This window comes from Bubalus kerabau, chromosome 2, assembly GCF_029407905.1.
Source record: "Bubalus kerabau isolate K-KA32 ecotype Philippines breed swamp buffalo chromosome 2, PCC_UOA_SB_1v2, whole genome shotgun sequence".
Classification (NCBI taxonomy): Eukaryota; Metazoa; Chordata; class Mammalia; order Artiodactyla; family Bovidae; genus Bubalus; species Bubalus kerabau.
The window spans coordinates 22,140,900-22,163,958 of record NC_073625.1 but is presented as its reverse complement, the minus strand read 5'-3'; the positions used below and the strand labels follow the sequence as shown (position 1 = coordinate 22,163,958).

At 37.7% G+C, this 23,059-nt stretch overlaps 1 protein-coding gene and 1 long non-coding RNA gene across 11 annotated transcripts in view; one reads left to right on the top strand and one right to left on the bottom strand.

The window, feature by feature from the left end:
• LOC129643108 (uncharacterized) overlaps positions 1 to 4,285 on the bottom strand; it is a 48,897-nt gene extending 44,612 nt beyond the window's left edge. The window contains exons 1-2 of the long non-coding RNA XR_008710082.1: positions 4,157 to 4,285; positions 2,769 to 2,801 (exon numbers count right to left, since the gene is read on the bottom strand). This is a non-coding gene — a long non-coding RNA (uncharacterized LOC129643108). The remainder of the gene's footprint in view (positions 1 to 2,768; positions 2,802 to 4,156) is intronic.
• Positions 4,042 to 23,059, top strand: part of DLC1 (DLC1 Rho GTPase activating protein) — a 434,550-nt gene continuing 415,532 nt past the window's right edge. For 4 of the 10 annotated variants that reach the window (XM_055567233.1, XM_055567235.1, XM_055567234.1 and 1 more), the window contains exons 1-2: positions 5,016 to 5,344; positions 19,037 to 20,184. In XM_055567233.1, coding sequence (XP_055423208.1) covers positions 19,162 to 20,184 — 1,023 coding nt within the window. In that variant the 5' untranslated portion in view covers positions 5,016 to 5,344; positions 19,037 to 19,161. Of the gene's footprint in view, positions 4,626 to 5,013; positions 5,345 to 8,471; positions 8,520 to 19,036; positions 20,185 to 23,059 lie in introns of those variants that run through there. The other 6 variants (XM_055567239.1, XM_055567238.1, XM_055567229.1 and 3 more) reach the window with 5 other exon arrangements.

Genomic DNA, 23,059 nt, shown 5'->3' with positions numbered 1-23,059 from the left:
TTTATGAGTTTTATGAAGAAATCTGGACACAGATAGTTTCACCTTTTCCAGGCAAACAGAGGGTGCAAGAGACAATGTACAAGAACAATAAGAGCATTTGAAAGGATGACAAGAGAAGCTAGAGAGAGCATGAGCTTTTAGCCTAAAGAGAAGAGGAAACATTTTTTGAATAGACTGAAGATACAAGGAAATGAGAATTTCAGAGAACGTTATATTAACCTCAACAAGGATGCTAAAGAGTACCGAATGGCCATGTTAGCCTAAGTTTTCATACAGAACAAATCTTTGTGGAACATAAAACTAACCTTCGCCTCCACTAGCTGGGCACACCTAGACCTCTCTTAAGTATCTTTCACGCCTTGGGATCTTCATGCTTCTAAGAATATCCTGGCCTTTTTGAACAGGCAGGGAGATTCAATGTTTTCGGAGACCATATATATTGAGCCAGTGTAGTTTTTCTTTCTTCCTTTTTTTTTTTAATGTGTTCTAAGTTTATGTTTTAATTTCTATTGGAAATTTATCAGTATACTTTTTTTCAAAGCTATTCCTGAGTTGTAATCATTTTCAATGAAGGGAAGCTATGTATATAATAATCCAAAAAGCAGATATAATGAGTTTTGGAGAATTTATACGGTTTTGCTACTTTTGTCAGTTTAATGTCAAACTTGTGTTCCTTTAATAAATTCTTCTGGATGAATACTAAATGTTTGGCAAAATGTGGTATCAAAAGTGTGACAACATTGATCCAAAAACTAACCAAAATTACATTGATAAAAAATCAGTGATAAAAAATAAAAAATCAACATTTATCAAGAGCTAACCAAATTTGGATCATTGACAACATTGATCCAAAACTAATATGCATATGCAGATTATTAAAACTACAAAATTGTATTTTTTTCCTACATGGGTATGTGTCTATCAAAATGAGCCTATTGGAAGAAAGTACATGTAAATATTGCTGAAAAAATAACTAGAAATCTATCAAATACTACATCTTTATTGCTCTGACACACATGTGGTTACTTCAATAAATTGCAAGCAAAGCTTTTACGTCGATTTTTGAACGATCAGTTTTCATAGACAGTTTCTTCATAGCTTCCTAGGTGGCGCTAGAGGTAAAGAATCTGCCTGCCAGTGCAGGAAATGCAACAGGCAGGAGTTCAATCCTTTGGTCAGGAAGATCCCCTGGAGGAGGGCGTGACAGCCCATTCCAGTATTCTTGCTTGGAGAATCCCCATGAACAAAGGAGCCTGGAGGGCTACAGTCCGTGGGGTTGCAAAGAGTTGAAGACGACTGAGTGACTAAGAACAGCATATACTTGTGTGGACAATTCTAAAGTGCTTTAAAGACACTCTCTATATTAATTTTAAGTTCATTACTATTAGGACACTATTCTTTCACTAAAACCGAAAAATAAAAGCCTGCTTATACTCACACTATCACAAATGTTAAATGTGAGTGCTGAATTAATGATGTTTGGTACTCAATTCATAAAGGGCTAAACACTATTTTCAAAGGATAGGTCCCACTTTGCACAATCAAAAGGTTGTTGGACTTTAGAGTCCTTGAACAATTCTATAACAGTGCAGATTTAAATTTCCCAATGATAGTTGAGGATTAGCTATCCAATCATAGCCAGTGTTTATTATTTAGATCCTAGTACATGGGAAGAAGGACAGGGAAGCCTGGCATGATGCAGTTCATGGGGTTACAAAGAGTCAGATACAACTTTGTGACTGAACAACAATAACAGCATGGAAAAAAAGCTAATCTTCACAATAGCTTATGATCCTCATTCTGCAATTCCTTTTTCTTAAAGAAAAAAAAAAAGTACCTAATTGCTCCACCAATAAAGTTGTTCCAAATGTATACATTTAACTGAGCTCAGTAGATACAAGTCTTCAGGAAAACAATCATAGAATAGAGATGCAAACATGAAAAAGGCAATTATTTAAATGGTAAAAATAATTCTAGATAACAATGACTGCCACACCAGCCATAAAGTCTAATGACTTGACATGGACTATCATCTCTAATTTTGAAAAACCCTTAGATCCAGAGACTAAAACCAAGGTTTATGCAGGATAAGTAATTCGAATAGGGTCATCACGATTGTTAGTTTTGGAGCCAGAGTCCTTTCCTGATACTTTGCTTTCAACTTTTTAACTGCCCCTCTACCATATTTTATTAGCTGAATAATATGCAAACATTTAAAGGAGTTTTGTATTGAGATTTACAAGTGGATAGGAGAAGAGGACAGATATCTTGGACCCCTTCTATGTGCCTGACACTACGTTAAATATTTAGGAAACGATCTCATTAGTTATCTTTATCCTCATATTTGGTAAAGCATTTATGAGTATATAAGTTCTGGGATTTGTTTGGAGTCAGGCAACTGAAGGATGAAAAATAAAGAAGAGTGATTAAAGATTTGGGAAGTAATCCTTCTAAATAATAGAGTAAATCATGAAGTCTTATTTGTTTAGGGAAGAGAACGTTAAGGAGAAAATTACTAATAAGAGTATCTGGATATCTAAAAAACCATTTATAAATCTATGTGAACAGGGTTTTGTTGTTTCCTCAGGCCAATATAAACAGAAACAAGGCTAAATTATACAAGAGGGGGATTATAGTACTCAGGAGGAGAATCTACTCAAGAAGAATTAGCGGAGTGAGACTGTTTATTGAGTGCCCTCTGTTACCAGAGGCAGAGCTACAACCAGATAGGTATAGAGATACACAAGTTATTTTAGGAAAGAACTTACATCAATTCTCATTCCATTCTGCTCCAGTGTTTTCTGAAGGGAAAGAGATAAATTTATAAATATATCTGTATATAAATTTAATCCTATTTTCCAATCTGGGAGTTATGTGGAATTGTCCTTATTTATAACAAGGAATCTGAAACTCAGAGAGTTTAAGAAGTCTTCCTAGTTTCACACAGCAATTAAGAGAGAGTCAAGAGAGACAGTTGAACTCAGGGTGTTACAGTTAGAAAATTTGGGTTCCAAAGTAGACTTGGCTACTGTCCATCATTTGATTGTGAGAAAATTACTCTCATAAATTTCTAATACTTCATCTGTAAGATAAAAATAAGAATACACACAATGATAGTTGGGAAGATTAAATAGTTTCAGTGGAAGTATTTTGAATATGAACATAAATGACCCTTTAAAGAATTTATGAAGTTGTGGACTTCCTTCTTGTGGCTGAAGGTTAACTTCAAGGAATCTAAATGCCCATTTTTTAATCAGTAATATTTTGAGATAAACTCCTAAAAATTGCTTCTCCCTCCAGGTTATCTGAATGCTCTTCATCTGAAAATTATGTATAAAATGTTATCCCTGCCACTTACCATTTTAACCAAATTTAACATACAAACCAAATGTTAAGCATTGGGTTTGATATTTCTGATAGTCCATGCTTTGCACTAACTTTGAGAGATTTTAACTACCAAATAAGAAAAGAAATAGTGGCTAGAACATAATACTCTGACTTGTCATCTACTCAGGAGTATCAGGAAGTACTCAAAACATGATCATTATGCTATCTAAGTGTCTGTCAGTCTTGATAAAAATTAAAGAATAAATGTGAATAATGAAAACTGCTTACAATTTCAGAGATGTATCACATACATCTAGGGCTAATAGGTTTAATATTTCTTATATCCCTTTTTAAGTTCCTCTTTTATCATATATAAATTGGGATTGTTCCTCTCATTATTGGAAATCTCTGGGTAGTTGCAAGCCCCGTGTAGACCCAATGATCAGGTTAATCTGATCACTAATCCCTGAAAGAAATACTTATGTCATAAACCGCAAGAGAATCCATTGATTGTAAATAAAGTAGAAGGGAGGCATTACTGAACAGTTTCAACCAAGCAAGATAATTAAACTCAGAGATGCTGTTTCCTGTTTCTCTGGTATAAACAACCAGCCTGCTGCACCCGCCTCTACACAACCTGGATGTCCCAAGGCCACAGCACTCTTCTTTCCTTCCACTTTCCCCAAAGAGAATCCTGGGTCATAAAGCAAGAACTGGTGCAACTTCTTTCCTGAAACGACTTGCGCTTCCTCTGCCTTGATATTTGTGTCATCTTATTATAAGAGGAGCGAACATCTATTATTAATTGACGCACTAATTAAAGCCATACTTGCTGTTTCCATTAGCTTATTCCCTACATTCTCCAGAGTTGGCTGTCTGGTTTTAATCAAAACCAAATGGTAGTCAAGTTCCCAGCCTAGAGCAGCTAGGAGGAAGTCATCCAGTGGAGGCACAAGAAAGCAGAAAAGATAAACAGACGATAGTTCACAACATTTGTGTCGGAGGAAGGATACAGATACTGTGAGCTGCTTGAGAGATGTGAGTCCCAGACGGTGTTCTGCGGGATGGAAGCAGTTGCAAGTGGTTAATGTCAGCAAGACTGTAATAGGATCAAGATGGAGTCTGTCTTCTGCTTTTCCAGCACTAGATGTGTGTGACTGGAGGATTCTGGCCAGAAGCAAGGCTGCCTGGGCCCTGACACAAACTACTTTATTTCCGGGAAGGATTCTTGGGATCAGAGATCTTGAAGAAAACGTTCTGTTTGCTGGATTCCTAGGATCTCACTTAACAGATCTCAGGTACGGTGTGTAATCTGGCTGCAGCATTTTAAATGAAGGAACGGTCAAAAGGTTTTCAAATTTAGAAGAATTACGGTATTAAAAAACTCTAACTGCATCTTGCTCCCTTAAAAGATCTTTTGAAAGGAGTCCTGCAAAGGTATTTTGATTACATTGTGTGTATACACTGAATACAGTGGAAAAGTTGTAGAGGAAGGAAAGAACTATGTTTTCTATCTTTTTTTTTTCCATAAGCAGTGTGGGATAGAAAAAGGCTTTACGGCTTTATGACTCTCCAGCTAATCACCTCAAGGGTTTTGACAAACTCACTTCAGTTCTGTGTAAAATCAGAACTCCTAAATCGCCGGCCTCAGGGCTCCCCCCTCCCCTCCTCCCGGCTCAGTCTTTCTCACACGCACACCACTCAGAGGCAGGAAATGCTTCGCAGGCAATCTGGGCCTGGTTGTGGAGGCCCCTTTTGCAAAACATCAGTCTGAATTTACTAGACAGAAGTCACTAGGAACGCCTTGACAGACTCCGGCTTCGGCTAAGGCTCCCTCCAGCTGCGGAGGCTGTTTTTGTTAGAATCACACACTGCGCAGAACCGCTTAGAATAGAGCCATGATCTCAACCACGAAATGTGAACTTATATTTTGGAGAAAGTAACGGAGACGGACTCCTCTCCTAGGCTGAGTGTTGAAGCATGTCATGCCTCGGCGTTTCAGCTCCTCCTCGTCTAGGTAAGACGCTGTGGACTATCTATCTCTCCGCTTTGAGGCAATCTACAGAGAGGCAGAAAGATTGAGAGACATGTTAGCATCTTGCACGGAGTGGGTGATTTCTTGGGTGTTAGAGCTGAGCCACGAAATCAGAAGTGGAAAAGGTTTAATAAGAAGAAAACTGTGGGTCAAACTGTTTTAGCAGAATGTCAATTCGGAAATAGGCTCCAGGGAGACTTCACTCTTTTTCTCCGCAAAGTAAGATCTTATTTTCAAGTCCTTTTCATCCTTAACTTATTTATGACTAAAGCCAGAAGACCAGTTTCCCTATTTTATGACTTTTGTGAAACAAATACATTATTGTCACACATTAAGTGTGAAGTGTAAATGATTTTTTTTTTCTTTCCCCGTCTTTTGCCAACAGAAGAGTAGTTCCTACTAGAATGACTTTATTTCTTAATAATGCATCTTTCAAAGAAAAGTTTGTGTCTCATTTAAAATATGAAGATTGGATTCTTCAGTATGTCCCCACCCAGTTTCAACTACAGGTCAAACTGCTAATGTACAGCTTGCTAATAAATGGTTTATTTATTTATTTTTCAAAAAAGTAAACACATGAAAGTTTACAACTTATTTCTATCCTAAATAGAATTTACTCTGATTTTTAAAAATTTAAATATCAGAATTAGATTTAAGATACATATTAACTTACCTGAATTTTAACTATTCACTGCTCAAATTCTGTGTGAATATTTTTGAATAATTAAAGTAAATCTCAATGACAATGACATTCCTTATTACCATTTTAAGGTTGCTGGAGATCACTAAAATCATATGAAAAGCTGATCTGTGTCCATAATTCATGTAATCATAAAATTACATTTCCACAGGACTGTAGTGTTTTTAAGTTATGTTTACACGTGCAGTGTATAAGGAAAGAAATATAGTAATGACTGAAATAGCAGAGTTTTAATAGATAACATAGTGTTATATTTATACTTCTGAATACTTAGAATGAAAACCATTATTTTATAGAAATAATATGGAAAGATATGTGAAAGAAACAAATAGCCATGCATATTTCCAAATTTATTAGATGAACACAAAATATCCTAAATGAAATATGAAAGCTATTTGACAGTTGGATCATATGAAGTCAAAGTTTTCATCATAAACTTTGACATGGTATAAGGTGACCATTTGCTGTATTAGCTAATCATGCTTAAATTTTATGCTAGAATAACTTGTGTTGACAAATTCTAACTATTCACTAACAATTTAAGTCATGTTAAGACTTAAAAGTGATAAAAAGAATCTGTTTAATATGTTAAAATATTGACTTTTCTAAATTATAATTTAATAAAATTCCTCAATAGAATTTTAAGGAAGGAAAAAAATATGAGAGGTCACCTCTTCTAACACTGTCTTAAAGGTGCCAATAAAGAAGCTGAAGTATGACATTCAAAAATGACCTGTCCAAAGTCAAACTGCTAGTTGAAAAGATGACATTGGAACCACCATACCCTGTGTCATAATTCAGATAACTTTATATCACATCATCTTGCTCCCAAATAATAATTATGCATAATAGGGTATGAACATATCCATATCCGGTAGAAGGCTACCTTTAAACAGAAAATTGAAATGCTTCTTAAAAAAAAAAAAGGCTTACAGCTGCCACTAGTATTACAGCATGGGGGGAAAAGAAAATTCCTGGTTTTAAAAAAGAATCAAGTTTACTAAGTAATGAAATTTCCTCAAATGCAAAAGTTTTCTTCTACCTTCAACAAACACTTTAAAGGAGTAACTTGTTTGTGACCGTTTTGTTACATTTCATGTTTATGCCCAGAAAATCAATCCATATGCTAATAATTATATTAATTTTAAACTGATGTTTCTTAAAAACATAGAGTTAAAAAGGAGGTTGTCTGATTCATATTTTTGTATCTAAATGGTATCATTATAACCCAACCCAACCAGTGACGTTCAGGAAAGATTTTACTGCCCCCCATTGGAATCAGTTTAAGAATCTTACATACCCAGACATGTTTTTATTTAAATAACCTAAATCTCCATTGCTATAGCCTGTTTCCAGGTCTATGCATTTTTACCTCAGTGGAAATGTGAAAAGGCTAAATGGACATGTGAAAATATGTGTACATTTTGAGGCCAAATAAACCCACTTCTTTTCATCATGCCTTCAACAGCTTATTTTTAGTCCTTTAATTGCTTCATATATCTACTCTGAGCCTTCTACAAAGTGCTTTAGTTGTAGAATGCAGAATTTGTTATGGTATATAAATAAATGGCTGACCAGTGCAGTGTTAAATGGAGGAGTTGGCTGTTTCATCTGTACCATTCCTCATATATGACAGTATATGTTGCTAATCATGCTGAAACACTGCACTTTTCATGGCAAGGGCCTTTCTAATAAAACTAATATGTTTCATTTTTAGTACATCCCATGTTGTTAGAGAAAATGTGAGTCATGACCCTTTTCCCCCCATTTTTATGAACCAGATTGGATTGCCTGATGTTATTACCACTTAAAAGATAAGCTATTCAACACTTCCAATGTCTCCACACTCTACATGATTGGAATGAGGAATAAACATGTAAAGCAATAGCCCATATAACTGATTGCATGATTAACTAAAGGGCTTAGTAAAAGAGAGTAGTACATCATTTAATTTATTTTTTTCTTGAGTATATTATAATAAAAAAGAGAATTTTTCTGGCCCTATCCAAGTCTGCCCATACCATACGTGCGTGCCAAGTCCCTTCAGTCATGTGCGACTCTTTGCAGCCTTATGGACTGTAGCCCGCCAGGCTCCTCTGTCCATGGGAATCTCCAGGCAAGAATCCTGGAGTCGGGGGCTGTGCCCTCCTCTGGTGGATCTTCCCGACCCAGGGATCGAGCGCTCATCTCTCAAGTCTCCTGCACTGGGAAGTGGGTTCTTTACGGCTAGCACCACCTGGGAAGCCTCTACCCATACCTACACCTGTTTTTGTTTAGTCAGCAAGTCGGGTCTGACTCTTGGGGACCATGGGGTAGACTTACTGAGTCTACCTGAAGCCTTTCAGGTTTCTCTGTCCATGGGATTCTCCAGGCAAGAATGCTAGAGTGTGTTGCCATTCTCTTCTCCAGGGGATCTTCCTGACTCAGGGATTGAACCTGCATCTCCTACATTGGCAGGTGAGTTCTTTACCGCTGAGCCACCAGGAAGGCCCACAAATGCTTTAGGCATAGTTTAATCTTACTTATAGAGAAAGAGTCTTATAGGATTGTCTTTTTGGTTTTGTTTTGTTTTTACTGTGCTGAGTCTTGGTTGTGCATGTACTGTCTTTAGTTGCAGCATGTGAGCTCTTGGTTGACGCTTATGGGATCTAGTTCTGTGACTGGGTATTGAACCCAGGCCCCCATGCATTGGGAGTGCAGAGTCTTAGCCACTGGACCATCCTTTCATTGATTTTCTTTTTAGAGAATGAATGAATTGGCATCAATATCATCTTACAATGAGAATTCTCTCTGTAGATATCATTACAGTACAGCAAAGTTCCAAATGAGCGATGATTTAGGTTTAGATCAGTTATTATTTGAATAAATGTTAAGAATTTTACATCAGAATTTAAAGAGAATTAGGGAAAATTCCTCCAGATTTTAAGAAAATAGTATAAATATTGAGCCTTCTTCTTCCAAGTGAATGATAAGGCCCTTATTTGTACAATTTAAGTCAAACAGGTTTATAGAGAAGCCCAAATTCAGATTGTCTTTGGTGTGGATACAGAAATACAGCATGTATTTCTGCCATTCTCATTTGGCACTAAACTGCTGGTCTGCTCATAGAGTTTTGAGAAATAGATGGGCTTAGTTTTTGAGGAAGTTATTCAGAATAAAGGGGAAGGTGGACCTTGAGACCTAGTTTAAAAGAGATTATTTATTTTGATTCAGTGTATTATAAAGTATAATAAGTGAACTTGAAAATATTAAATACGAATTTTTGTGTTTAAAAAAAAAGGCAGTGTAAACAGCATGTATGTGAACTTGTTCATGAAAGAAGATAGAGGATTGAAAAAAGCAGTTGTAACTGCTTGTATGTATGAAAGTGAAGTGAAAGTCATTCAGTCATGCCCGACTCTTTGCAACCCCATGGACTATATAGTCCGTGGAATTCTCCAGGCCAGAATACCAGAGTGGGTAGCCTTTTTCTTCTCCAGGGGATCTTCCCAACCCAGGGATGGAACCCAGGTCTCCCACATCGCAGGTGGATTCTTTACCAGCTGAGCCACAAGGGAAGACCTCTATGTATGAAAAGGTTGTCTTAGACTGAAATAACAGAATGGCTTTAGCAATACAGTTCAGATAATCCAGAGGGAATCAGTCCATTAGTAGAAATGAGATAGAAAGAAAGTAGGAAGAGCAGAAAGCAAGATCAGAAATTCAGTAAGTGTTGCTTTTTATTCCCAGCAATTAGCAAAATATCTAGTGTGTCAGGTACTGTCAATACCTGTTTTTTTAGTAAATGTTTGTGGAGTAAATAGGAGGCAAAGAAGAAAGGAAAGGAAAACCAATGTTGAAGAGTGGGTGTTGTGAGACTTTTTTTTTTAAGTTTTCCAGACATCCTGTAATGACTGAATAATAATTTTTAAAGAGGAAGGAAAATAAGAGGTTGGCAAGAGTCATCAGAGCCTGAGGCCAGAGGTTAACAACACTCTCATAAGATGACATTACAAGTTCATTAAGAACCAGAGGGAAGCGTGAGCATCCAAAAATAGTTCAAAGTTAAAAGTTACATGAGGCCAGTGAGAGCAGAGCACTGGTGAATTTTCCACAATTTAAATGGGGTGGTGTACTGGAAAGCTCATGGGAAGAGACGGAAAACGGGCTCGGTCTTGCATCTTTGCCATTTGAATCTGCTCTGTGGTTTCAAGCATGCCCCATATCTGCTCTGAGCTTCTGCTTTTTATTGGTAAAATCTGGAAGATACTGTAAATATTTATATCACCGGGTCATTTTGAGCATCAGATGAGACTTTGTATGTGCCAGTTGGGTCACATACAGTATAACAAACAAATTTCTGTTTGGTTTTTTTTTTTTAAAAAAGCAGAGGTCAAATGAATCAAGAAAGAAAGAATCATGGCGTTTCACTCTGTGGTCAAATCACTCATCTGTATTGAAATAACACGGGCATACAAGGGATAGTTCCAGCTCCTCCTCAGTTAAGGATTCTGCAGCTAAGATCTGTCAAAATAAAGGAATTACTGCTGTCACCATCTTCATCATCATCGTCGTCTTCTAGTATCTAGTTTTATTGCACTATGCCACGGATTAAGTGCCTTACATGTATTATCAGCTCATCATTATTATTATAGCCCAATATTACTATTTCTCTCAATGATTTTCATTATTCCTATTCTTGAAGTGAGAAAACTGGGGAAGACAGAACCTAAGTAATGAATGCAAATCACCAGAAAAAGAAAAAGATTCTTTAACAGACATCTTGCCCTCACAAAAAAATAGAGATAATAAACACCAGCCACCAATAGGTGTTGGACTTTGACGTATTCCTTAGTCCTGCCAAAACGTCTCTGTATAAAATAGGATAATAACAGTACCCACTACATAGAGTACTTATTGCTCATGAATATTGTTACTAAGGAGACAATGAAAGGACAACACCAAATGCAGGGCCTGATCCACTGCTGCTGCTAAGTCGCTTCAGTCGTGTCCGACTCTGTGCGACCCCATAGACAGCAGCCCACTAGGCTCCTCTGTCCCTGGCATTTTCCAGGCAAGAATACTGGAGTGGGTTGCCATTTCCTTCTCCAGTGCATGAAAGTGAAAAGTGAAAGTGAAGTCGCTCAGTCGTGCCCGACTCTTAGCGACCCCATGGACTGCAGCCCACCAGGCTCCTCCGTCCATGGGATTTTCCAGACAAGGGTACAGGAGTGGGGTGCCATTGCCTTCTCCGAGGGCCTGATCCACAGTAAACACTTAATACATGGAAGCTTTTTTACTATCACTATTACCATGATCATCAAAAGTTTCTAATGCACCAACTATTTCTTGGGTATTGGGGACAGTTGGTAGTAAAAACAATCTAAAATGTACATAAGGAGATGAAAAAAAAAAGCTGAGAATGATAGATATTAAATATAGAAGGATACCCCTGGTGGCTCAGCATCTGCAATGCAGGATACATGGGTTCAATCCCTCAGCTGGAAAGATCATCTGGAGAAGGAACTGGCAACCCACATCCATATTCTTGCCTGGAAAATCCCATAGACAAAGGAGCCTGGCAGGCTACAGTCCATGGGTTCGCAAAGAGCTGGACACGACTAAACCACCACTACCGCAGAGGACAAAAGTTGATATCAGAGGCATCAATCCCTGATGGGAGACCAACCTAACAGAAGTAACTGAGCTCTCAAATGATTTCATGTTCCTGATTTCAGTGAAAGTTGTACTTATCAAATGGCTGAAATCTCAGGATCATGTTGTCACCGAGCTGTTTGAGCACCTGTGTTGCTGTAGCCCTATCTCTTATTTATATTTAGTGATTACTATGTCTACCGTTGGAGTGTTCTTAGAAATGATAGCAAAGCTAAAAATAGAAAGTGACCACTTAAAGCAAAGCCACATCTCACTATGCTGATGATAAAGCATTATAATTCATGTCTGTTGTGGAATAGAAGTATCTTTTTACAAAAAGGCAGAAATCACATTTCAGTCACATTGCTTTGCCATAAAAAAAGACAATGAAACATTTGATATAAAATTGAATTTTAAACTGCTTCCTGTTGCATCAAAAATTTCAAGTGAAACAAGTTCAGAGCGAAAGCAATACTATTCTTTGGTTTTAAGGGAGTTTGCAGAAAAGATATGAAGTCAAAATGCCAAATAATTAATCATTCGTTAATGAATTTATTTGCAGAAATACCTAAGCTACAGTGTAGTTCTAGATGCTCAAAGGGATCTGCATGTAATGGAACACTTATTGAGAAGACTATGTACATAAAAAAAGAAAATAAAACATGGAATCCCAAAGGAAATATAGATATCTAGAAATTACTGCATCCATGATACAATATTATCCCCCAAGACTGCGTTAATTCTGGGATCTCTTGGAAACCAATTATCTCCAGAAAACTTTTAGTGATATCAGGCAAATATCATGACATTTTAAAAGATTTAGTCACATTACATGTGGTTATTTAAGAAAATGTTCTGGGAATATGCAAACCTGGCTGACTTGAGCTATAAAGTGGTGATAAGTCAGACACTGCCAGTATCTGAGCTCCTCCCTGCAAGGGAATTGGAAACTACCAGGGACAGAGGAGCCTGGTGGGCTACAGTCCATGGGGTCACAGAGAATCGGACTGAGTGACTACACACACACACACACACACACACACACACACAGGGCTACATTATGTAGGAGGAAGCTGGAGGTAAAAATAGGACAACTCAGAAATAATAATTCACAATTTTTTAACAGCTTTCTTTTTTCTGATGAGCTGACTTCTAGTGGATTGACTGTGTTAATTTTCAAATATACTTGCTTCGTGGAACATATTTGACTCTGAGAGCTAAGAAGGAGAAAAGATTACCAAGCTCAGTAAAACTAATATATACATGAAAATAGGTAAACATTTTAAAAAATATTTTAATTGGGTACCTATTTCTTCATTCTTTTTCTTAAGATCAAAAATGATGGAAGCTTAGATGTGTCTGCCGGAAAAAGTCATGTACTACTTACTCCATTCTAGGTGGTTTACCCTACAATTTAAAAGGCTGTTGATAATTTCCAGACAGCCTAAAGACATAGAAGCTTTTTCAGATATAATATTTTAAGCTCCATTAAGTAATTTATCAATAAAGAATTTTATAGGAGTTTGTTTTTTCCACAGACAGCTGATGAGGGATAATGAGTAACTTCCAACATTTGACACAGTATGTAAAAGTAGATGAATAATGACTTTGTGAAGGAATGAGACCCAGATTGCCACTAAAAAAAGGAAATCTGTGTACAATCATATAGTGAGAGATTTTTCAATCATGTTATGCAAAAACATTAGGCTTAAGGAGAGGAGGAGGTTTCTCTCTCCTTAAGCCTAGTTCTAACCCTGTCTAATTTGGATTAGAGAACATGAATATTTTAAAGAATAAGTGCTAATTGTGTTTTATTAAAAGTTGGCTACCCTGACTAGACTCATAGAAATGCTTTTTTAAAATATGTGATTTTTTTTTTTGGCTATTTGTTCATCATGCATTTACATACAGGGATTAAGATTAACCATGTCTGTCCCAGGCTTTCTCACTGATCCTAAGCCTCCTGAATATGTGACACCAGTTTTGCATGTTAAAGCACTCCTCTCATGTTATCATTGAGTTGGGGGCAGTGGAAGGTGCCCAGATGTGGTACAATTTAGTTTGCTAGATGATTTGTTCTCTGACAGCTCCATCAAGAAAATGAATTCCATTTCGACCTCCACCCATGCTCACTGTCAGGAAGATTTACTTTGCCATTCGTGAGCACACATTTGAAGACCTGTGTCTGTTTGACTGTTGTTGATCCTGTTCTGATTGTCTAATTCAATTCAAAAAGTGTTTGGGTGGCATAATGATATGCAAAGTTGACTCCCCGAGTGCAGGCCAAGATCCAGTAAGATGTCAAATCATTATAGGATGCTCAGATTCCCCATCTCTCCATGTCACCAACTTGACCCTTATATTAGTAACAGCATGGGCCATTGTATTAATAGAAATGTTCTTTTCTTGGTTCAGGAGCATTCTCTACTCTTGCAAGAGTTCATGTTAGGGAATTTAATCTGTGTGTGTGTGCATAGTTGCTCAGTCGTGTCCAGCAGTTTGCCACCCCAATGGACTGTAGTCCACCAGGCTTCTCTGACCATGGGGTTTCCCAGGCAAGAATACTGGAGTGGGTTGCCATTTCCTACCCTGGGGAATCTTCCCAACCAAGGGATCGAACCCGTGTCTCCTGTGTGTTCTGCATTATAGGTGGATTCTTTACCTACTGAGCCATCAGGGAAGGAGCTTAACTTACTTTTAATTAAAAGGAGATTATTCCCCTTATAATATTCATTCCTTCTCCCAGTGACTGAATACATACTATGTGGTAACTATTTCCCACGCACACATGCGCACACATATATGCACATATGCGTTACAACAGTAGTAGGAGAAAAACATGACCTAGAAATTTAATACAGGATGGGTAATTAAGAAGAAAGACGTAAAGGAAAACCAGAAGTAATTCCAGCCAAGCCATCTAGAAGAAAGTAGGAAAATACAGAGAAACCAACAGTACTATTATGCCTTTATTTTCTCTTCTGTTAATATGCAGCATCTGTGTGAGGGTGTCTAAAAACAACCCAGGAGTCAATCATGTGCGTGTGTGTGTATTTATATATGTGCACGTATATCTATATATATCATCTGTGCTCTGAAAGGACAAAACAACTTAATATATATTTAGGTTTATATTCCCAGTGTTTAGCAGACTGTCAGCAGCCCAGGCATGCATGCTCAGTCACTCAGTCGTGTCTGACTTTTTGCGACCCCGTGGACTATAGCCCACCAGGCTCCTTTGTCCATGGTGTTTCCCAAGCAAAAATACTGGAGTGGGTTGCCATTTCCTACTCCAGGAGATCATCTCAATCCAGGGATCAAACCCGTGTCTCTTGCGTCTCCTGCATTCACAGGCGGGTTCTTTACCACTGCGCCACCTGGGAAGCCTTCTGTAGCCTGTTCAGTCCTAAATAAATACTTGTTGAATAAATGACTATGATCAGGCAGTGTTGCTGTCAGTTCTAAGGTACTGCCCACTTGATTTCAGCCACAAGTACTTCATTTGCCCCGAGTTCTCCCAGACTATCGTGTCAGCAGTAGTGATTCCCTTTGGAATCAAGTCAGCAAGGTCTTCCCTGAGGACCACTGCCAGGTCAAAATACAAAATGTGTGTTCATTTCAGAAGCAGTTGCAAAAGAGAACATGATAGCTTGATGTCAGAAATAAGTCAGGGATTCTCAAACTAGAATATCTTGCATTGTTTTTAGTACTATATTCAACTTTGATTCATTTTAAAATATAGACTATATGCCACAAAATGCTTATGTTAAAGGGTGGTAAGTATTACAAAATGAGCCCACATAATACATTTTAAATCACTCTGTGAACAAACATCCCATGCCCTAGCATCACAAAAAGCAAATGTGGACATTTCACAAATATTTTCCAGAATCATTACATAATTAGAGGTACACAGGGTTTCTTGTTATATTAATACAGTGGTGTTTAAACACATACATTTAAAAAAGTGAAAAATCCCCATGGAAATTCACTTCATAAAATCAACACCCTAGAATGACTTACACTTTTCCAGATCCCTCATCCAAACCCTGAGCAGCTGAGCTCATTCTGAACGAAACTACATAATAACGATTATTTTACAAAATGGTAATAGAAGTTTGCAAAGTAAGTAATCAGTAGTTAGAAATGTAATTTTGAATAAGACAGCCTAGTGAGAAGGCTCAAAGGGAAACTTAGGTCTTTTACAAAGACTTCTGAATCTTACAGGACAGATCCAAGTCAATTCAGATGACTTAGAAAATGAGTCCTGGGTGCTCATATGTGATAGACAATAATGTTCTCAGTCACTCAGTCGTGTCCGACTCTGTGACCCCATGGACTGTAGCCCGCCAGGCTCCTCTGTCCATGGAATTGGAATTTTTCAGGCAAGAGTATTGGAGTGGGTTGCCATTTTCCTATTCCAGTGGATCTTCCTGACCCAGCAATAGAACCCGCGTCCCTTGCATCTTCTGCATTGGCAGTCAGATTCTTTACCCCTAGCACCCTCTGGGCAGCCCAGACAATAATAATCATATTTTAATTAATACTGTCTTCAGCCTTTAGATCCTGCAGACAGATTTTTAACTATGAATCTTACAAATCAGAATTTAATTAAGAAGTGTGAATAAGAAAGCTCGTTGAGATAATTAAAAAAAAAAAATCTATCAGACCACAGGATTTGGAGTGAACGTCCACACTATAGTGGTGATGGTCATAATGAAAATTAGAAAATTTTATGTCTTTGAGATTAAGACACTATAAATTCACAGGAATGATATTGGAAATGTCCAAAGGACCTAGATAAGAAATTAGGACAGAAGGAGTTAATGCTGTATGAACCTAATTTACAGTCTCTCTTTGCATCTAGATTGTCTCAGAACTGTTTAACTGTCTTCCTTTGATGTTATAAAAATACTTGCTAAAGTTGAGTGCAATAAGTTAACTAATATTATGGTAAGGACTTAAAGGCAAAACTTTTATGTAATCTGTTCCCCAGGGGGTTAATAAAACTCTTTCACCTTCTTCATCAAAGAAATAAAACCAGAAGTCAGCCTCAACTTAAATGTAAATGTGGCTTAGAAATGACACAGTAATACCACTTGGCATTTCTTAAGTTAGCCTGCTCTTTCTACGCTGGATAAAAATAAAGAAAAGAAAGCATCTAAAACAGAACCGCCCTATTACAACCCAAATTTGCCCATGAAAGCAGAAATTTTCTGGCCTGCATCTATGCGTTTTTTCCACTTTCCGTAGCCTCCCACACGATAATGACTTATGCATGGAATTCAGGGACTTTATATTTTTCTTTTGAATGCAAAATGAATGCCAACATGGAAAATGTGAACCCTGGTCATTTTCAAAAAGATACACACTGACCTCTAAGGAAACCAAATAGCATCCAGAATGCTATTTGGTCAGTCTGGGGTACCAGAATTCTAGTACATTCCTGGTCTTTACAGGATGAGAATATTTACCTTTCTGGCATGTGCTTAGTCAGAATAGCTTGAAATTTTTGGTGGGCAGTCAGACTCCTTTTCAATAGACTGAAGTGACCCAAAACCAGCACCGTGGTTAATCTTGTTTATGACTGAAATCAATAAGCCAGTCCATGTTATGTGCTGACCATTCTTGTGTGGCGTAGAAACTAGAAGTGTCTGCTCTTGAATGAGATTTTTATTTTACAATTCAGTCATTAGGTTTCATTATGGGACACAATTTGGATTAGTCATTTTTATAAGGTTGCGTTTACATTGGTGTAATTTGTTGCCTTTAACTAAGGCTTTGAATAATTCAAGGCAGAGAGGATGGATGGATATCTGGAATGTGTTTATATCCTGACCTTATCTTATGCTTGGTTTTCTTGTTTACTTAAAATTTTTATGGCCAAATTCTAACAGAAATATACAAACTAAACTCCTTGGAAGCCAAACAGAATGAGACTGAAATTCCTAAAGAACTGTTTCAATTGTCTTACTGTGCTCACATCTTCTTTTTGATTCACCTGAATCCTTACCTAAAGAGTTTAGATTTTATACCTATTAAAGGTGTCTGGGGGGAAAGGAGGCTGTAGAATCTCATTCCATGGAGACAATGAAGTTTGTTGCCTCGCTGGGTCTTAGAACTGGTGCCTACTTTGAATCCAGGCTTACCCTGAGATATGTAGCCTTAAGCAAGTCATTTAACTTCTCTAAGCTTTAACAATACTAGCTTGCAAACTGGTCATAGTAGCGAAGGGATGTATGTAAATATATTTAACCTGAAAGTGGGCTAAGGCGTGTCCTATTCTTTGCGACCCCATGGACTAGAGCCTACCAGGCTCCTCCGTCCATGGAATTTTCCAGGCAAGAGTACTGGAGTGGGTTGCCATTTCCTTCTCCAGGGGATCTTCCCGACCCAGGGATTGAACCCGGATCTCCCTCATTGCAGGCAGACACTTTACCATCTGAGCCACCTGGAAAGCCCATTTAACCAAAGGCATTGCAAATGGTGTGTGGTATTCTTTCTTATGCATGAATTATGTGTTAATATGAGCTAAACTGATTACCCCGGAGTTTCTTAGTCACTCCCTGGGGTAAATGTGTCCTGGTGATTTGGGGTCTGTATTAGCTCTTTCACATGCTAATATATTACATGTGTTGTCTCTGTAGCTCAGGTTTTGCACGAGTAGTTCCCTGGTGACCTTTGGTGCAATTCAAACCAAACAGCCAATAGATTTCTGTAGCAATTCGTTTCCACAAAAGTTAACCAGGGAAGCGTGTAAGCTAGAGCAACTAGTTTCTTCTGGTGAATTATTAAGTATAGCAGTCCAGTTATTTTCCTAGTGGAATTTTTAATTATACACACACACACACACACACACACGCTCGTGCTCCTGCTCAGTCGCTCAGTCGTGTCTAACTCTCTGTGACCCCGTGCACTGTAGCCCGCCAGGCTCCCCTGTCCTTGGGATTCTCCAGGCAAGAATACTGGAGTGTGTTGCCATCTCTTCCTCCAGGGATCTTCCCAACCCAGGGATCAAACCCACATCTCTTGTGTCTCCTGCATTGACAGGCAGGTTCTTTACCACTAGCGCTACTGGGTTATTCATTAATAGGTCAATCAATCCAGCTACATTTAAAAGTATTGTCAATGATTTTTGACCAGAGATACTAAATGTAAAATTTTCTTCTATTAGCCTGCTTCTTGAAGAAGTAACCCTATTAAGGTTGTTAATTGGAAGCTTTATTGAAACCTCTTATTTAATCTTTCATAGCATTGCTTAAGCACTCTCTTTTCCAAGATAGATTTTGACTTTAGAATTATATCCTGAACTATATGTGTATATTTTATTTTTTTAATAGGTGGTGAAATGACAAAACTTCTTCTCTTCTTCAATCAGTGAATTTGAAGTAATCTTTCATCAAGTTTCATCTCCTTTAGTCTCATACGGAATGTATCTCTCTGTCTGTTGTTAAACTACGATGACATGTCTGTAGCTATCAGAAAGAGAAGCTGGGAAGAACATGTGACCCAATGGATGGGACAGCCTTTTAGTTCTGATGATTGTAACACAGCATGTCATCATGGACTAGTAGCTGACAGCTTGCAGGCAAGTATGGAAAAAGATGCAACTCTAAATGTGGACCGCAAAGAGAGGTGTGTTTCACTCCCAGACTGCTGTCATGGCTCAGACCTGAGAGAGATTCCTGGGGGGCCAATGGGTCACATTTCAAAGGAGGTGGATGAAGATGACAGCCATGAAGGTGAAGATCAGTTCCTTTCTCTGGAGGCCAGCACAGAAACACTCGTGCATGTTTCTGATGAGGACACCGATTCTGATCTGTACCTCACAGATGATAAACAGATTCTAACTACTCAAGGGCCTGAAACATCAGACCAACATAGCGTCAAAGGAGCAGGCTCCTTAGTAAAGACGCTGCCCATTGTGGAAAATAACCAAGATTCTTATGACTCCTGGGGAATGGCTGGTGGAGTTGATTTAGGGCTGGTTGAGGAAAAGGGGGACAAGAAAGTTGTTGACATGGTGAGTAAAAGCCTGGAGCTTTGTAAGGAGATAAGCTTAAGTGAAATAAAAGATCGGTCCAAAATGAATGCTTGCAGTTCTTTGAATGTGAAAGATATTGTGCCAGAAAAGCAGTTGCTTAATTCTGCTGTAATTGCTCGACATCGAAGGAAACCCGACTTCCCTAAAGATGAATATGAAAGCCACACCTGCAGTGCAGTACAAGATAAGTTATTGGCTATTCCTCGTATGGACAGAGGACTGCCATTATTAAAAACAGATCCTGGAAGCTGCCTTCTGCAGCCTCCTTCCTGCCCTAGTGGAATGTCAGCTGAAAATGGCCTGGAGACGAGTGGTTTCTCAGAACATCAAAACAAAAGTCTTCCAAAGTTCAACTCAGGAGATGGCATGCAGTGTTTACACTTCAAGGAGACTCTGGCCACCCAGGAACCCACAGATAACCAAGTCAGACTCCGTAAAAGAAAGGTAAGACGCATGCACCAATTATCTGACTTTTGGAATTTTGTAAATATCCTTGTTTCCATCATTTATTATTCTTGCTAGGGTTAAAAAGATATGTTGCTGTTTCTTTTGCCCCATAGTGTAGCTGTGTGACTTAAAGAGAATCTTGGGAAAATCATCACAAAATGTAAAAATTAAAACAGGATAACCTGTTTCACTAGTGATATTTATAATGGTTCCTGAACATTTTATTTTGGAATTGTGTTGAAGACAGAACTGATTTCACTTTCTTTGGAATTAAATAGCTACCAGATAGCTCATAGATCTGAAGGGCAATCTCTAATTTTCTGAAAGAATATCATGATATCTTTAAATTAAAATTATATATTTCAGTTTGTTTCTCTTTCCCCTTTAGAAAATATATTTTATTATAATAAAAGTGGTATAAGTCACATATTTTAAATGAGCCCTTTGCATATACCAAGGCAAAAGTACCCCCTTCCCCCAAAATATGCTAATGCTGTTTTAAATGATACCCTGGCACATTTGCTATCCATAGCTATATGAACTTCCTGTTAACTTTTAACCAAAAGGATCAATAACCGAAATAAAATTTTATGCTGGGGCACCTTTGACTAATCCTGTAGATACCATGATCCCTTAAGAAGTGTGCAAGTGAGAGACACAAGGATTGGAGACAAACTGCATGAATCATGGTTTGGTTAGAGAACTCTTGACTAAAGTTTGTCATACCTTCAGGATTTCCCCAGCATTCTTCCCACAGTGTAGTACTCTAAAGTCCTGATGTAAATACGAGTACCATTTCTTCTGTAAATCTAACATGCCATTGACATTAAAAAAACCCCTGCAGATTGGACATTTCAGGGCAGCAACCTTGCCCTTCTTGATACAATATGAGTCCATAATTCCAACTCTCCTAAGACAAAACTAAACTTCTCAGTTCTGCACAACTGGAGCTATCAACAATGAGAAGCAAAAACTCCAGCTCCCTTTTGGTGAAGAAATCTGGTTTCCATAAACCATAAACATCGTTTTGCTAACAAACTAGATCAGTAACGTGTCGTAAGTTTAAGTGAAGTAAAAACTTTACAGCAAAGATCAATGTGCACAAACTGTTAATACATGCCCACAGAGCATTCTGTGCTTCTGGCGAACTCTTCCTTCCTTGCATAAATTGTACTAGAATGTTAATGCTGCATAAAGTTGTTATGATTGGAATGCTCAGGTTGCTTTTTCAGAAATGTCCATATAGTCCATCAAATCTGTTGGAGGGAATGCAATAATGACATAAGAAAGTATTAACTGACCTATGACATAGTTCCCCTAAAATATGACAGACCCTGCCCAACTGCCGACAGGAACATTAAACATTCCAGAAACATATGCTCACCACTTGGACACTTATATCAATTCTAAGAATGCAGGAAGGAATTTGCTCTTGGATGTGTCACTATAGCATGGTTGTATTACGAGAGCCATAATTATATCTCATTTACAAGTTCTAACATAAATGTGCTATTTTAAGCATTTCATCATTCTAAAGTTTTATGACATTGTCTGGAGGAGTGTTTGTTTTGACTCTACAGCTCATTTGGGGTGCTTTGTAATAAACAGATTAAATTAAAAATTTGAGGTTTGGAAATTACTCTGGAAAAGTATGGTTACAAAAGAAGAAACCTCTAGAATCAGTGTGTAGGAAGTTTTGTTCCATTTGATTTTGAATGCATGTTATAATAGTTGCCCACTAGCCATTTTAGAACTTTACCAAAAGAAATAATAAAACAAATGCATAAATATATATGTACAGATATGTCCATCATTGTATGTTACTGACGAAAAGGACATAATATAAATTTCCCTCAATTAAGGATGTATAATCATTGTTTAGTGTATAATGATTGTTTAATCTGTAGTTTGGAATGGTATGCAGCCATAAAAAAGATGGAGTGAGATCATGTTCTCTAACCAAACGGTACTCATGATATAGTGTGTGTAGAAAAAGACAGTGGCAGGCCAATATTTGTAGTGTGTCTCAGTCTGATAATATGAAATATGTGGATACAGACATAGATAGAAATATAGATGGGTTATGACCCTCTCTAAATGCCTACCTAAATAAGAATATGCAAAATTCTAGATAAATAGGCACAAAATTGTTGACAACATTTACTTTGAGATAACAGAAATATAAGGTTAGAGGCAGGGCGTTTTCCATTTTTGGCCTATATATTTTTTATAAAAGGTGTTGTGTCTGACTCTTTGAGATTCCATGGACTATACGGTCCATGGAATTCTCCAGACCAGAATACTGGAGTGGGTAGCTGTTCCCTTCTTCAGGGTATCTTCCCAATTCAGGGATCAAACCCAGGTCTCTTGCGTGGCAGGTGGATTCTTTACCAGCTGAGCCTCCAGGGGAACTCAAAGGTAGTACTATTCTGAGCAAAATGCATACAATGAACAGATACAAAAACAAAATAATATTAGATCCTAATATTAGACTGTCTTCCTAGGTGGCTCAGTAGTAAACAATCCACCTGCCAATACAAGAGACTCAGGAGATGCGGATTCAGTTAACTATTAGAAGCATTTTCTACATGGCATAAGATGACCCTTTATTTATACAGTTATTATGATTATTATTACTTTTATGACATGGAAGCAAATACAGACTTTTTCAGAATATCAACAAAAGTTTCAATCAACTACACAATTCTAGTGTAGCTAGTTTAAAACTTATCTCCAGATAAGCCTCGGGAGAGACACATGGACCACATTTTCATGTCTAAGGTCTTAGGGGGCCAGATTGTGAAAGCAGTTTGCTAAGTTGTCTGTATATTTTAAACTATTTCTCAAGCATGGTGACAGCTTTGAGATTAGA